Here is a 15,107-nt window from a genome sequence, read left to right as displayed (position 1 = left end):
GGTGCTGTGAGGTGCCCTGGCCAGGCGTACATGCCCCTGCCATCTCTGCCAGCTGTTGGAAAGCAATAGCAACCAGCTGGGTGGTTGCAGGTCTGGTGATGTGATGAAGAATAAAAGAAAAAATAAGGCAATAAAAGGAAAATCTGAAATGATCACCATCTGTTTAGGAAACATCATACCTGTTAAAATATGGATTTTCATTTTGTTCTCCTTGACTGGTTCAGTTCGTTGGAGGGGCTGGACCCAGAGATTATAAAGCATTTCACCCTGGTTCAATCTGTTGAACAGAAATGTGTTAATTTTGTTGAACCACTTGAGAAGAAGCTCGCTGCAGGGGACCTTCTTTAGAAAGCCAAAAGGGGAAGAAAACTGCCACATAACGTGGTGTGCACCTCCCAAACACATACCAGCTACTTTTACCGAATACTAATCTGGCTTCAGAATTGTCTTGTGAGTCTGTGGCAAAGCCCAAATCAATCCGGCTTTGAACTGAAATAGCGACAACCTGCTCCGACCCATATAGGTACGGGACCTCGAGAGCAGCTAGACACATTTTTGACTCAGACTTCTGCCTTTGGAAAACATGTTGGATGCTCCCACGTTGGCCTTTTGACTGCGTATAGTCTTGCCCATGTGTTAGGATGGCAGTGTGCCTGTGCACAAAGTGTTATGCCAGTTTCACAGAGGTAGAAGTGCCAAGCAAAATGGACTTGGCTGGGTAGACTGCATAGCTCTCGGAGTGTGCTGAGAGGCTGCAGTAAGTCTTTTTTGGTAACAAGAATGTCAAAGGAGTAGGACAAGTCTGTTCTCATGTTTGTTGACATCCGTATGCTGAAGGAGGTTGTTGAGGAAGGAAAGGCAGGTTTCTGTGCGTATGTCTGCTGATGCTTGGCATAATTGTTGAGGCAAGACTGCGGTATTAAATTGTAGGCTAGAAGGATCTCCCGGCAGTCTCTATGGAGAAAGAGCCATAGCAGATAATGCCTTTAGGGTCACGGCTGGATTGTTGCTACGCCCTTCTTCTGCCCCCCAGTAGGCGTGATCAAGGCAAGTGTCTGATGCTTTTCATATGTAAAAAGTTAAAGAGAAAGAGAGAGAGAGACTTCAATGAGGTCTTGATGGTTGCCTATGTCATGGTTTCCATGAAGAAAGGAGAGGAGACTAAAGAGGAGACTATTGCACTGTTAGCTACAGCCAGGCTGTGGGTAAGTCTACCTGACCATCATGTATCAGTGACTGGAAAGAACCATGAGCTGAATAAATTCATGTAAATGTCCATTTAATGGCATCACCACTCCAGAAAACCCATTCCTCGTGTAGGAATAGCAGTTTGCCCTCAGCAACTTGTAGTGGTATACATGGTGCTTTTCTAATGTACGTGTTAAATCCCTCAAACTGAGGGACAGTAGGATGGAAATGCTGGGCCTCTGATACTGATATCTTTACAGGACTTTGGGACTATGGAAAATATTATTCCTTCTGCCCTGGAGCATATGTAACGTAAATGTAATGTACTGTAAATATGGATCGTGATAAATCGTCAGTTGGAACAGGGAATGATTAAAAAGAGAGGGGGATGTCTTTGCTTGATAGCTGTCTGTGTATATAGCCACAGGTGGGCAAGAACCAAAGATCAGGTAAGCGACAGAGCCTCTCGTATTTAGGCCCAGAGCTGGAGAAGGGCATGCCTGTAATGTGTAGGTTTATTTTTGGCAGACAATCCCAACATTTCATCTTACCTGTGCAGAAGTGCCTGGCCACACCTGCAGAGGATCCTGAGAGCTCTGTCCCATCTACTGGATAAAACTAATTTAGAATATTTTTTTTTTTAACATTTTAATGTTTTTCACAATACAATGTGTTCCTTTCTAGATGACACCGCTAATAAACCAGGCCTGTGACGTCCTGCTGTGTAACTTGAAAGTCTATGCAGATTCTGGCAAAGCTTTTGATATCCAGAGGTATGTTCAACATGCCAGAAATTAGTAGCAGATTTAAAAAAAAAAACGTCAATAGCAGCAGTTATTCTAAATATGCGCTTACTGCATAAAAGAAGATTTCTTTTTTCCTCCCTTGCTTTTATAAGTGGAGATCATAGTTTAATAGAGGATGTGTCTGATAGATGCCTTTTCTTCCTGGGGGCAGCCATTGCATATTTGAAAAGTAATTTTGGAAAAGCATCTAATGTATTTCTAGCTGTTGTTTAATGAAGTTTTAACAGCTGGAAGCAGAAAGGAAAGCTGCATCAGTCCCTGTCCAGTCCGCTCTTTACTGTCTGCCAATAATGTAAAAATATAGGAATTGATCTGGTATCAAATCCCTCTAGTCTATCACCCTCTTGCTTTTTTTATATGAGTTTTTTTGAGCACTTAATCATTCTTACCACATTCCTCCTAACCCCCTCTAATGGCACGCTAGCCTTTTGTGAAACGATGGGATTGGTACTCTAGATGAGAATGCATCACTGATTTATAAAATGACACTTTAATATTTTCCATACTGTGCTTCCTCCCATTTGTTATGCATTTAATATCCTATTATCTTTTTTGTTGCTCTTTCATCAGAGGTCTTCACTGAACGGTTCACAACACTGTCTAGCCCCTTCTCTGAGCAGATGCATTTCTTCTAGGACCCTGTACGGCATATGAGTACTTCAAATGCATTCTTTCTAATAGGCACTATTTTGCATACACTTCATTTGCTAGGTTGGTCAGTGCCCTCTGAAGTTCTTTGTGATTTCCCCCAAACTGCAGCAGTGCAAATAATTTTGTTTCATCTAAAGAAATAGATATTTAGCCACAATTCATCTGTCTCTTTTCAAGTACATACGCAAGTGTATGTGTGTGCACAGAGATCTCTTTATTAAACATCTGAAGAGATGCTATGAAACCTTGAGATACATTATGCTTAGCATAGTGCTCTGATGAAAATTGACCTTTTGAGTCCTTCCAGGCTTTTCCCTTTTTTCCATTTGTCCTTTTTCTTTGCCTGGTCTTTTAGCTATTGATCCATGATAGGGTTTCACCTCTCAAGAGGCACTTTGGAAAAGACCTTTTGAAAGTATAAACGAATGATGTTGACCATCTCAGAATATGATCTTCCAGTTATTTTATCATACTACCATTTCAGCAGGTTTGACATATATTAATGTGATTTTCATTGCACTTCAGTTTCCCAGAATTGCCTTTGGAGCTATTTATTGGAGGTAAATACCCTATCTGCAACCTCCTGTTGTCTTGTACGTTAGCTGTCTTTAGCCATTTTGTGTTTCACCAACAACGCAAAATTTAGTTTTTAAGATTTTTCAGTACCTTGGAGAGGTAGATGATCTAGTGCTTCTGAAATTATTGTTTTAATGCAGTGCCCCCTCTTTTAACATTTCAACTTCTAATAATGCTTTTTTTTGTGTGTGAGAGTTGAAAACCCAAAGAAGTTACTTAGCTTTGCAGTTCTATTGTTATCTTCCAAATCTGCTCTGGTGTCATCAGAATGACAGTGCCCAAAGGTCATAGTTTAGAAATGCTGCTTCACAGTAGATATACAGGGCATACTGGGCCTGAGTCCTGTCCTTCTCTTAATACATGCTCACTCAGGTTAAAACACGAGAGAATTTGATATTAGGTTTTTGTAAGGGAACGTACATAGAATAACAGTCATTGCAGACTTGACCACAGATCAGAAGAATCAAATTTCAAGGATATTTTACATTCTCAGACCATTTATCTCAAAACTAAATATAGCTGCTAATGCCCAGTAGAAATAAAGATGGTGAGACAACTGGATAGATGATCAGATACTCGGGGAGAGATTCAGTAAGTTCTGAAGTTTCTAGATCATGGTCCACAGATCATTTGTAGTTCTCAAAGCATTTGCTGCGCCTCTGCAGAGATACAGATTTCACATGGTGTCAGTTCCTCTTGGTTTTGACCACAATTTTACATTACAAAGGAGCTGTCAAGAAGACGAAGGAAAATCCTTAACAGGAAATTTTACTTAAGCACCTCTTGTCACTGAGAGTTTAGGCTGGACTGGTAGTAGATGTGGTTTCTGCAGTTTAAAATGAGAATGGAATGATCTTTTATTAGGATGCATACTAACAAAATGCTTATGAATCTCTGATATGTTGCATTCGATTTCTAGCTAGTAACAAATGAAATTGTTTATTTTTTAATAAATTTCTAGTGGAATTATTGAGCTATATGAAAATATGTTCACTCTGTAGACAGAGAGAAGGTGATCGTTATTAAGCACCAGCATTTGTCAGAATGATGGAAACATGTCTTGTTGGCAAAGCTCAAATCTAAAAGCGAAAAGAAAATCAGAGGCAAAAATTAATGTTATGTGATATTTGTAGAAGCAAGATATTAATGGATATGTAATTTGTAGCTAATGATTTATCATTCTTCAACTCAATGCAGGTATTACAACTGTTTTACCTTGGATGTCGTTGGTAGCGTAGCTTTTGGTACTGAGGTGGATTCTCAGAAGAATCCCGACGACCCCTTTGTTAAGAATTGCAGAACATTCTTTGAAATGTCTTTGTTTAAGCCTCTCCTCATTCTAATCCGTGAGTATAGTCTACCTTTGTCTACTTCTTTATGGTAATTTTCTGAAAGTCATTCTCAAATTGCAGAACATGCTGAAGCAGGAGCAGGAAGATGTATAGCAGACTTTATTTCAAAGGTGTTCAGAATGCAACCTACAGGCCAAGTATACCTTCAAGATTTCTACCATATGCTCTACAGCTCTTGTCACCATTAATGCAACTTCCTCCAGAAGCTGAGAGTCTGGGAAGGCAATGCTCCAGGTTGATCTGAGTGGAAGGTTTCTGGGACCTGTTGTTTCTATGGTATCTCTTTTAATACATTTTGGCATTAAAACAGAGTAACTGCCCTTCGGAGCCTGAGAGTAAAGTTTTTGTGCACCCGGTTTGCTTGGTAGAGATTTAAATCCCACCCATAAACAACAGCGGGCTAATAACCCACTAAAGAAAAGAGGTGGAGAAGCATAAGCAGACAGTATAAGTCCTCCAAATTCTTACTTGAATAGCAGCAGCAGCAGCCTGGTTGATGGCTATAAAGGATAAAGATGGTAAGTGCCAGCATAGGCTGTATTAAGAGAAGGCATTTATTTTCAGGTGAATAGATAGAGAATACAAGAATGGAGTATAAAGCCATTTAGTTCTAGGGCATGAAAGCTAAGGCTTCACGGTGTCAGTGGCATTGTTAATGCAAGGGCAGTAAGAATCATAGCTGAGGAAGCCAAAGCATAATCAAGGTTGTTGAGATTTTACCATCTTGCTATCTAGACCTGCTCACAGTAGTGTCAGGTGGCACAGTGGCAAAGTTTCCTGTGCCCATCTGATCCTGCTGGCATTACAGATTGCACCTGTACTAGCAGTACATGAACTGTTTCCTTCTGGAATTGTGTATCCAAAATGTCCTGGGGTTAATGTTTAACCTGATTGCAAAATGGGATTTGTGACTCATTTCTGAAGGGACAGAAATGTGCCCCTATGTGTCTGAGACCATGTCCTTCATTAAAGAAAGTTTCTGTAGGGTTTGGGGTTGGATTCCTTGGTTGATCTCATTCTGCTGGTACATTATGGGGTCTGAATTTCCACACTGTGTTGCCGTTTTGGCAGCACAGGGGTTTTCTGATTTGTTAGTCTTAAGCTGTTCATAAGTTAATGAGGGGTTTATTAAGATGCAACATTTCACGCAGGTTTCTAGTTCCTGACTATAAAGGCCATGGACTGGAGACCATCCTTGTGATAACATCCCTCTTCCAGAGTCTGTGGCCTGTTTAGAGAAGCAAAATAAAATAGCAAACCAATATCCTAATATTGGAGAACTGTAAATGAGAATGACTACTACACAATTTCCTGGATCAGTGCCATGAGCTGCTAGGCTAGTTCAAGATCCCCCACCTTCTGTATGTAATTGTTTGAGTAGGCAAGGAAAATAATTCTCCCCTTTGTTGTGGTGGCCCTGTGGCATCACGAAGCTGAACTGAAATCCTGAAGCATTGTGGAAGCAAACTTGGAAGGCATCTGTCTGGCACGGGAGTCCTGGCCAACATGGAATTTCTAAAAGGAAATCCTTTACCAGCCTACGAGGGTGGAAGAAAAAGAGGGAGAGGAAGAGAGAAAGAGGAAAAAAGAGATTTCACAAAAAAAACCACGTCCCACTTGATGAGTTTTATAATATTAATGAAAGGAGGGGGATATTATATGCTTTTACAGTCTGATTCTGTGTTTTCTTCTTTAAAATCCCTTACAGTTTCTTTCCCATTCATAATGATCCCATTGCTTCGGATTTTGCCAAACAAGAAACAAAAGGAACTGAATGGATTTTTTATCCAAACCATAAAAAATGCAATTGTCTTCAGAGACCAGCAAGATGCAGCTGAGGTAAGGCCATTTCTGTGATAAATATATGGATAAGCAAATGTTTTGAGGAAAAACTGGAAGTGGCATAAGCCTCAGTTGAAAAAGCAAACTCAGTCTGTTTGAACATTCAAAGCAATTTAGTGAAGATTTTATTCATTTTAGCTTTATGTACCATCAACCAGGCTTGGTGTTGATGCAGAATTGTTAACACATTACAAGAAACACTGCTTCTCTTAGCTTTTCTGTTCAAATAAGGATGCAGAAAATGTTACATCTGGGAGGACTTTCCAACCCAGTTTCTAGACCGAGAAGGAAGGATTCACCCTGTAGAATTTTTTCTTATCTTAAAGTCAGGTGTTTTGTCTATGCTACTTTTCCTTAACGACCAGAGAAAGGGGAGCCCCCACTGAGTGTTTCAACCCAGTCATTACCTGGGAGCTGAGGCAGTTTTATATAGTCCTGTGACAGTTCCTATTGCTTTTGAAAATGGAAAGAACCTGAATGTCTGGTTAAGAGCAGACAGCTGATATTGAGATGGCTAAAGAGAAAGGTAGTAAATTCTACCTGAAATATGCAAACTAATGGGTATGCATTATTAGCAAATAATTCGTTACCCATGTATTTCTCTTTCGTCTGGACATAAGGCCGTTCTAGGGTTTTTTGTTTTGTTTTAATCACTGTTGTTTTATGAAGTATCTGAAGGCACATACATTTTTATTAAAGTCTCTCTATTTTTGATATACGAAGCATTTGGAATATAGGCATGTACTTCAGTTCTGTGACAACAAAAGTTCTTCAGGTCTACTCGTCCTTTTGGACCATTCTTTACTGCAGACTGCACGTAATACCCCTAAAAATAAGTTAACCACTTAATTATGGGTGTGTAGTGAGAAACAAAGAATATCAATGAGAATTCCATTTTAAAGGTAACTGAGACAAGTTTTGCATATCAATTGACATGAGACATGCTACAACATACACATTAAGAAGCTGTTAATATTGAAATATAAGAGATGTTTCTTACCACTTTGAGATGAAGAGCAGTTTTGATGGGGTAACAGCACAGGTGAGAATGGATCCTCCCAACTTTTTCTCACAGCTTAGCCCCACAGCTGTCACCTTTCAGAAAAAATGGATTTTAGTTTACATTACATTCAGGACACACTTAAAAATCAAATTGATTTTCAAAGATATTGCTGCTCTTTACTGTGTTGCGTATTCTGCTCTTTTTCTTTGACTTTTTCTGCAGTGAAGTCTCACTTCTGTATTGTTGCGCTTTATCACTTTATCACTTCTGTATTTGTTGTGCTTTACCACAGCTTTATCATGCTTCTTGTCTTTCCTCCAGCCCACCTTTATGAGTCTTTGCCCCCACTAGCCTTTAAAGGTCTTTGTCTCCGTCCTTATTTACATCCAAAAGGTTGTAAGCACCACTGACTGGCCACAAACAATGCATGATTCATAAACATGGTTCCTGACCCAGGCTGAGTACTGGAGGAATATTTTCTAACAGGGATGGTGTGTCTAAGCTGCTTGCAGACACCTCATTTCTAGTGTACAGATCCAGTGTGAGCTTTTAATGGCATACTGGTGTGGTTGTATGTATGGAGAGTTTTGAATCCAAAATGTATGCTGAAGGGGTCTGCATGAAAAGTCTATTCTGTATCAATTATAAAAGGATAAAATTGACAATGAAACAATCTAATGTGGATTAAAAGTAGTTAATATTTTAACTACTGTTAATAAAGTGCAATGTATTTCTGTGGCAGTAGCACTTAGGGCATCGATCACGGGCTAAATCCTTCACTATATTAGAGGTGGTCACTCCCTCAAACTGCGGACTAAGATAAAGGACAGCAGGTGGGTATGGTTAGGAGAAAACACAAAGAAAAGCAAGATGGTAGTGACAAGAGCAGGAGGCAGGGTTCTCTGAATATGCAGCCTGTATGCAGGTTTCAGTGGTTGATGGAGCAGAGGTTTAAGGTTATATTGGAAGGGATGTCGGGAGAAGCTGTAAGAGATAACACATGGCAGTAGCTGCCCAGTATCAGGGCAGTGTGGAGGAAAGTACAAGGTCCATGTTTGCCTTAACAGTGTATGCACAAGTCCATGACTGGCTGTGGTCCCGCCTGCTCCTGGACTTTTGCCTACTTTGCAAAATTGGCATATGGGAACTATTTCAAATGCTGGGAGTTAGACACTTAGGACCAGATTTCTGAGAGCCTATTAAGTCCCCTTTGCAGTCCAGGATCATTAGCACAGCTTCCAAAAGCGACCCGAAAGTTTGGAGCTTCCTTTTTTTTTTTTTTTCCCTTTTCACTGCCTGTCTCCTAACGTGCTCTTAGAATTTTGACTATGTTAGGTTGGTGGCACAGGAGTCTTGTAACAAGTATAGGCAACTTAATAATTTGCCAGGAACATAAGAATGGTATGTGAAACAGATCAAAATGCAGCTATGTCCAATTTAATGCAGAAATGTAATCTGCAGAGATTAGGTGTCCCAGATAGCCCTACATTGAAGGAGAATTATGTCCTGTGTCCTAGGTCGTGAATGATGAAATGTACCCACTGAAGTCAGTCGGAGTTTTGGCACTGAATTTTAATGAGGCCAAGATATAACCGGTTGCTAGTGGGTCTTTGTGCTTAATAATGGAGCTATAAGCAAAGTCTTACGGTCTCCCTGTGCTGCATTAGGCCAATGGGTATTCCTTAGGTTGCCACATTCCTGGATGTTACATTGTGTGCGTCTTCTACTCCTCATTGATTTTATCACCATTAAAAATGCTTTTGCGTTTTTTTTTCTTTGGGGGAAAAAAAAAAAGAAGGAAAAAAAAAAAGCCTTTGGAACAAACTGTAAACAATGAAAAGCTCCACAAAAGTGATTCAGCTGAAGCTTGTCTTCCTCTCATCTGCAGCTAATGTGAACAAAGAATAAAGAAAGGCCAAAAAACAATGGGACAAGCAAAGTCAGCCTGTTATCATCCCTGTTCTATCAGTAAATGAAACAATGGTTCTGAATGCCTAAAGATAATCCCATGGGCAGATAGTAATTTTACAGCCAGGTTTAGATCTAATAATACGCTTGCAGCTTATATGAGACCTATGATGTCACTTTCTCTCATCCCATCGGTTAGTGCTGCAGATGTCATTTTAATTATATATTATCTTTCTTTGGTCAGTCAAATAATTTCAGTCCTGGATATTCCACTCATTTGGCTTACCTACAAAGACATTCAGTGGTCGTACTTTAGAAATTTTAATATATTACATTTATTCATGGATTCAAATTATTGTAAAATGCTTTTCCCACTATTTACAGAAGAGCAAATTCACCCTGCTCAGCAGAAAGAGCACAAATTTAATGCACCACTTAACACCTACTTTGAAGACTCCAGCAGGATTTAAGTGTTCAAATACCTTATCCTGATTATCTGCCCAGGTTTAAATTTTTCCCTTAGGCAAAATGTTTCCAGAAACAGGGCAGACAGACTGTTTGTTTACTTCAATAAATGATAGTTTGATAGATTTTCATTTAATAATCTGATATGCAAATCATTATTCATGTAAGAGTTGTTTTTCTATCATGTTGTAGCTCAGTTCTTAACCTACCAGTCTGTTTTAAGTGATGATATCTAGATGAAGGAGTCTTTCATGGTGCTCAAAGTTGAGACTCCTTTCTAAAACTGTGGGTTGAAACTAAGCCCCCTCAGCAGATGAAGGGCCAGAATTTCATTTCTAATCCATAGTAATAACAACAATTGGAATGTAACAATTTAAGAATATTGCAAAACATTATTTTTGGAAAATCACAACAGATCTCTGGGAAAATCCAGTTTTCAAAATATGTGCCTTTAACAAGAACTGGAGAGTTCATAGAGGCTACAACACGTTCTTCTGGCATCTCCTGATTTTTCCAATCATACTGTCTGCTGTGAATGCATAATTCAAGGTCACTGATCCATGCCAGGCATGTATCAGCGACCTGATGATGTTTCTGATGATGATCAGCTGTTTCTTGGTGGTCTCAAGCTGATTTGAAATGAGAGGCTGACAAAGCACAGGGAAGTATCACCAGAACTGTATTCATTGGCATCTCGGTCGGCAGTTTAGTCAATCTGGCTGGAGACCTATGGACTACCTGAATGCTTTTGGTGTAAGTGCAGAGCAGACAGAAGGAACAACAGGAGAAGAGCGTGAAGGCTGTGCTGCTGTGAACCACGCTGCCCGTCAGCCATGTGGTGTAAAGCCACAAAGAAGCTGTACAGTGCTGTCAGTCCTCCCGTGAATTGGTATGGCCCTGGGACGGTCTGTACTCTACTGTGCTAGGTCTAGATCAAAAGAGGTTTTCCTCTGGTCAGCAATTTCCAGTGAACGATTCCAACACCCTCCAGTTTTCCCCACTTCTCATTCTCATTCCTCCCAATCCTTTCCCTGATGCCTGGTAAGTAGAGTCACTGACTCTGCTGCCTGCCGGCTGCCCGCACACCCAGGCAGACACGAGTGATTCTGGTGTGTGGAGATCCTTTGGTTTTCCAGCATCAGCCATGGGAGCCTAAAAAGCTCAGGGAACTGAATTTTGAGGAAGTCTGAAACTAAGCTGTTTAAATGCTTGCAAAGGGGAGAGAGCTGCCCTTTCACTATTGGGAAGCAATAGTAAGGTACTATAAGGAAGTGGTATCTTTTAATATCTTTCTGGGAAATGATGGCCTGGTTACAACTTTAATCTCTGGAACACTGATTCCCAGGGAAAAACGTGCAATGAGCTCCCCTAAATGCTTTACCTGAGGGGAAGAGGGACGTGTGTGTGTGTGTGTACCTGCATTCTGGAGGATAAGGGACAATCTGAAAACCTAATTACTGTGGCACTCTGTTCTTTTCTCTTCCTTCCCCAGCAGTTCCCTGGAGTTTTTCCTTTTCATGAACTAATGAACTATTTTATTCAAGAGCTGCTTGAAATGAGTTGAGCAGAGGTAATCCTCCTGAAAAAGTCTGATCCTCTCCTTGTCAAGGGAAAACTATACAATTACTAAGAAAACTTAGTTAAAAATTTGCTAAATACTATGTACATTCCAGGAGCTATGTGTGTGTTTGAACTGTGGAAATGCAGTACAGATGTTAAAAAGTAAATATTTTTCTAAGGAAACAGCAGATGGGAGGATTAGACACCTTCTAATAGTGTGCAGTTTTCCTGCCTTTGTAGAAAACCAAGCAAAACTTGTTTATATTCGAAAGAAGGTGGTGTCCATTTAAGGATACACACTATATGGCAATATTAAATGATCCATTTTTACTGATTAGTAAAGTCAGTAAAGCAAAGGATCAGTCTGGTCCTTTTGTTTTTCTAAGTCTGTAGGAGGGATGCTGTGATTCTGTTCCGCTGGGCTGTTCTCACGGTTTGATCCTGTCACTATCCACTGCCTTTGTCGGGAAGAAATGTGAAGTGGGCTTTCAGAAAGGTAGATGAGTGTCTTAAAGATATAGGGGGAATTTGCACTAAATATGGGGTTTGAACCCAAATCTTAAACCTGTATCTCTGCTGTTTGAAGTAGAAGGTTTTCATTTCTCTGGTATATGTTAAAAATCTTTTGAATATTAAATCTGGTGTCTGTGCTTGGGCAGCATACAGTGATTCTAAGAGGAAAAAAAAATGGCATTATGTTAAGAGGCATTTTAGTTATTCACCCTCTTTCTTTTAAAAATCAAGCCATTACTGCTTGCTTTTAAAATTGTGTTCCTTCCTTTGCACATTTGAAGAAAATCCTTTTTTTCTTTTTTTTTTTTTCTTTTTCTTAAAGATGTAAAGAATTTTATAACTTCTTCAGAATTTCTTAAGTGGGCATTTAAACATAGCAAGGCCTCAAAACCTCGAATGGAGGTGAACTCAAAATCCCTATTACTTTTGGTCACCAGTTGAAATTTCTTGATCAGTCTGTTGTTATCTTTCCAACGATGAATTGCAGGCCTACGAAATGTGATCTTCTGGTTTCAGGCCTGGGCTGAAGTGTCTGGCTGAGGTGCTTTCATCATAAAATGCAGTTCTGCAGTCTCTCTGCTCAAAAGAGATCAAGGACAGAATAAGTAACGACAGCGGTGACTTTCTCACCTCCCTGAGGCGCGTCGATGGAGAAGCAGGAAGAGTTTTGCATTACTGCTGCATCTGTCCCAGTTCTGCAGCCCAAGCACACCTGTGAGCCCGGCGCTTTACGAGCACTGCAGTCACAAGAAGATAGCAAATGTCTGCTCGGTTACCTGCTGCCAGCAAGCACATAACCAGGTCTGCTTGCTATTGCTCACTCTTTGCTCTTATTGCACCATTTCTACTGCCTCCTCGGTTATGGATCAGAGTACTTTATGGATCCTAGACAAGGAACAGGCAGATGGTATCACGTATGTATTATCTGCCCCCCTCCAGCAAACCCTGCAGCAACTGTAACAAAATAATCTTGGCATCTGGGACTCTTTCTCCAACACCTCCATCTCTCCCCAATCCCTTTTAGTCTTTTTCAGCCACTGCTGTGTATCTTCATTTCTTCTTCAGGAGGTGACAGGAGCGGTGCCCTTATCTCACATTTCATGTGTCCCACCTCAGCTACAATCTGGGGTCCAAACTGCCATCGTGCACGTGAGCAATCTCATTGACTTCTTGGACCACCGCTCACATGCTTCAGTTTGCAAGAACATAGACTTGTACCAAAAGACAGAAATGAAATCAAAGGACCAGGGTGTTCATACTGGTTAAGCTGGTGAAGTTTTTGGGTATCCAGAGTTGCCAAGAATCATCTTGCAGACAGTACTGGGAAAATGTGATATCTATGCAGGAAAAGCTAACCTCACTTTCTAAGAGGTGTGGGGTGGAGCTCCTTCAGAGGGTCTTCCAAAAAATGGTATTTTTGCCACTGTCTGGGCAGAACAGGCAAGGTTCAGATGCTCCCTATGGCAGCATTAATCCACAGGAAGTCATTAGGCCAACAGGATCCCTTCAGAGTTACAGGGAGAAAGGACTTAAATGTTTCTGTCAATAAGGTTTGCATGTATTTTCCTCCTGTTTTCACCAGCCGTTGCGGGATGTGAAGAAGGACATTTGGCTTTGCTGATCTACAGCATATGAGAAACATCTTTTAATTGAGAAGGGTGGGATTCTTAGTGTTGAAAAAAGGCTTTTTCATCCAGAGTAAAAATAAACAAACCCACATGCTCAGTTGTTGGTAATGTCAAGGGTTTTAGTGGCTTTTTAAAATTGTGTTTATATGGTAAAATCAGTCACTTAAAATATTGTTTATCAAAAATCCAGGCCAAAAGATAGCTTAAGGACTCTTTCAAATGATGTTTGCAGTAAAATTTCTCTGAAAAACTGAAGGAGGAAAGAATTAAACGGCAAACCTGTCTTTTTGAAAAAAAAGCCCCATCCTGGAAGGGGAGATCAAAAGTCCACTTTTTTTTTTTTTTTTTTTTTTGCCAGCCCTACTTACACCTCCTTCTAGGTGCTGCTTGTTTAGGCTATACCCTGTTTTTCCTCTTCTTGATACTGAAGGTGTGGGAGTGGTTGCAGCTCTGTTTCATGTGTCCATAAAACTAAGAGCAGCAAGAGCTCATTGTGCTTTGAAGGTGGGATCCAGCAAACGCTGGTCTGTGTCACTGAGCTTTGTGGTGGCTTGACCAGCACAGGCGAAAAATGGAGGATGAGGAGGCCAAAAAAAAGGTGGCTGTTCCTTATAAGGGCCTGGGTCTCTTGCTTCTCCTCTGCAACCTAGACCTGGCCCACCCCATCATGAGTTTTTTGCTTTACCCTCCCTTCTGATGGCAAGGGGACCCTGTGCTTGTTATCCAGCGAGAAGTTAAAACATTGAAAATCCTGTTTATGCCTGTGGTAATTCCCTGTAGGCAATAACGTCAGTGCTGGCCACTTGTCCCAGCCTGATCCTGTGCTGGTAATGAGTATTCGCAGCATGCATTTCAATGTCTGATTAAACCTTTCTGAAAGGCCATCTGTTTGAGGAGGATGTGGCATAGGCTTTAATACTCTTTATACCTAGTACTCAATACTGCTGTTTCATGACCTTAGACATAAAGTTTGTCCCCTGGTTAGTTAGTATCTCTCCTGATACTCCAATCAGAGAAAATAATTGGATCAAGGCTGTTGCAACCTGTTGGGTCACTGTGTGTCTTTGGGGAAATGTTCCTGGGTGGAGGGTCACAGAAGTTACACAGACCCAATGAGACTTTGCTATGTGCAGGGCTGAGAAAAAGGTATCTGTTTTCCGGGAAGAGAGTAAAGCATCTCCAGCTGCCTTTCTTTTCTAGCACTCGGGGCAGAATCTAATGTAGTCATATATCTGTTGATACATGCCAAATCAGTAAGTAATCTGGCCTTTCTGTTGCATGTTCTCATCTGCGCAAAATATCCAGCCTAAGCAGTGTTACATCTGTCTTTTGGGGTCATTTTCCTATAGGCTTGGAAACACAGTTTCGCTTTACGATTCCCTCAGCATAAAGTAAATCTTCTCCAACTTGTCTTTTCCTTCATGGTATGGTCTCGGTACTCATCCCTATGGCTGAAAGAAAAAAAGTCACCCTGAAGTTGTGCACATTCCCTTTTCTTTGTAACTTCTCTCTCTCACAGTTCCTCATCTCTTCTGTATGTTGCCCTTGCGGTCTCTCCCTCCCAAGTTTCTCAGAAGATCCTACTTCAGATCACTGAAAACCCTTCCTTTTTGCT

At 40.6% G+C, this 15,107-nt stretch overlaps 1 protein-coding gene across 7 annotated transcripts in view; it reads left to right on the top strand.

The window, feature by feature from the left end:
• TBXAS1 (thromboxane A synthase 1) overlaps nt 1-15,107 on the top strand; it is a 235,350-nt gene that overhangs the window by 135,998 nt on the left and 84,245 nt on the right. For all 7 annotated transcript variants that reach the window (XM_075157658.1, XM_075157690.1, XM_075157666.1 and 4 more), the window contains 3 exons: nt 1,873-1,961; nt 4,419-4,567; nt 6,282-6,412. In XM_075157658.1, coding sequence (XP_075013759.1) covers nt 1,873-1,961; nt 4,419-4,567; nt 6,282-6,412 — 369 coding nt within the window. The remainder of the gene's footprint in view (nt 1-1,872; nt 1,962-4,418; nt 4,568-6,281; nt 6,413-15,107) is intronic.

This window comes from Calonectris borealis, chromosome 1 (genome assembly GCF_964195595.1).
Source record: "Calonectris borealis chromosome 1, bCalBor7.hap1.2, whole genome shotgun sequence".
NCBI classification, from domain to species: domain Eukaryota; kingdom Metazoa; phylum Chordata; class Aves; order Procellariiformes; family Procellariidae; genus Calonectris; species Calonectris borealis.
The sequence above is the reverse complement of the archived record's forward strand: the minus strand, read 5'-3'. Positions and strand labels throughout refer to the sequence as shown.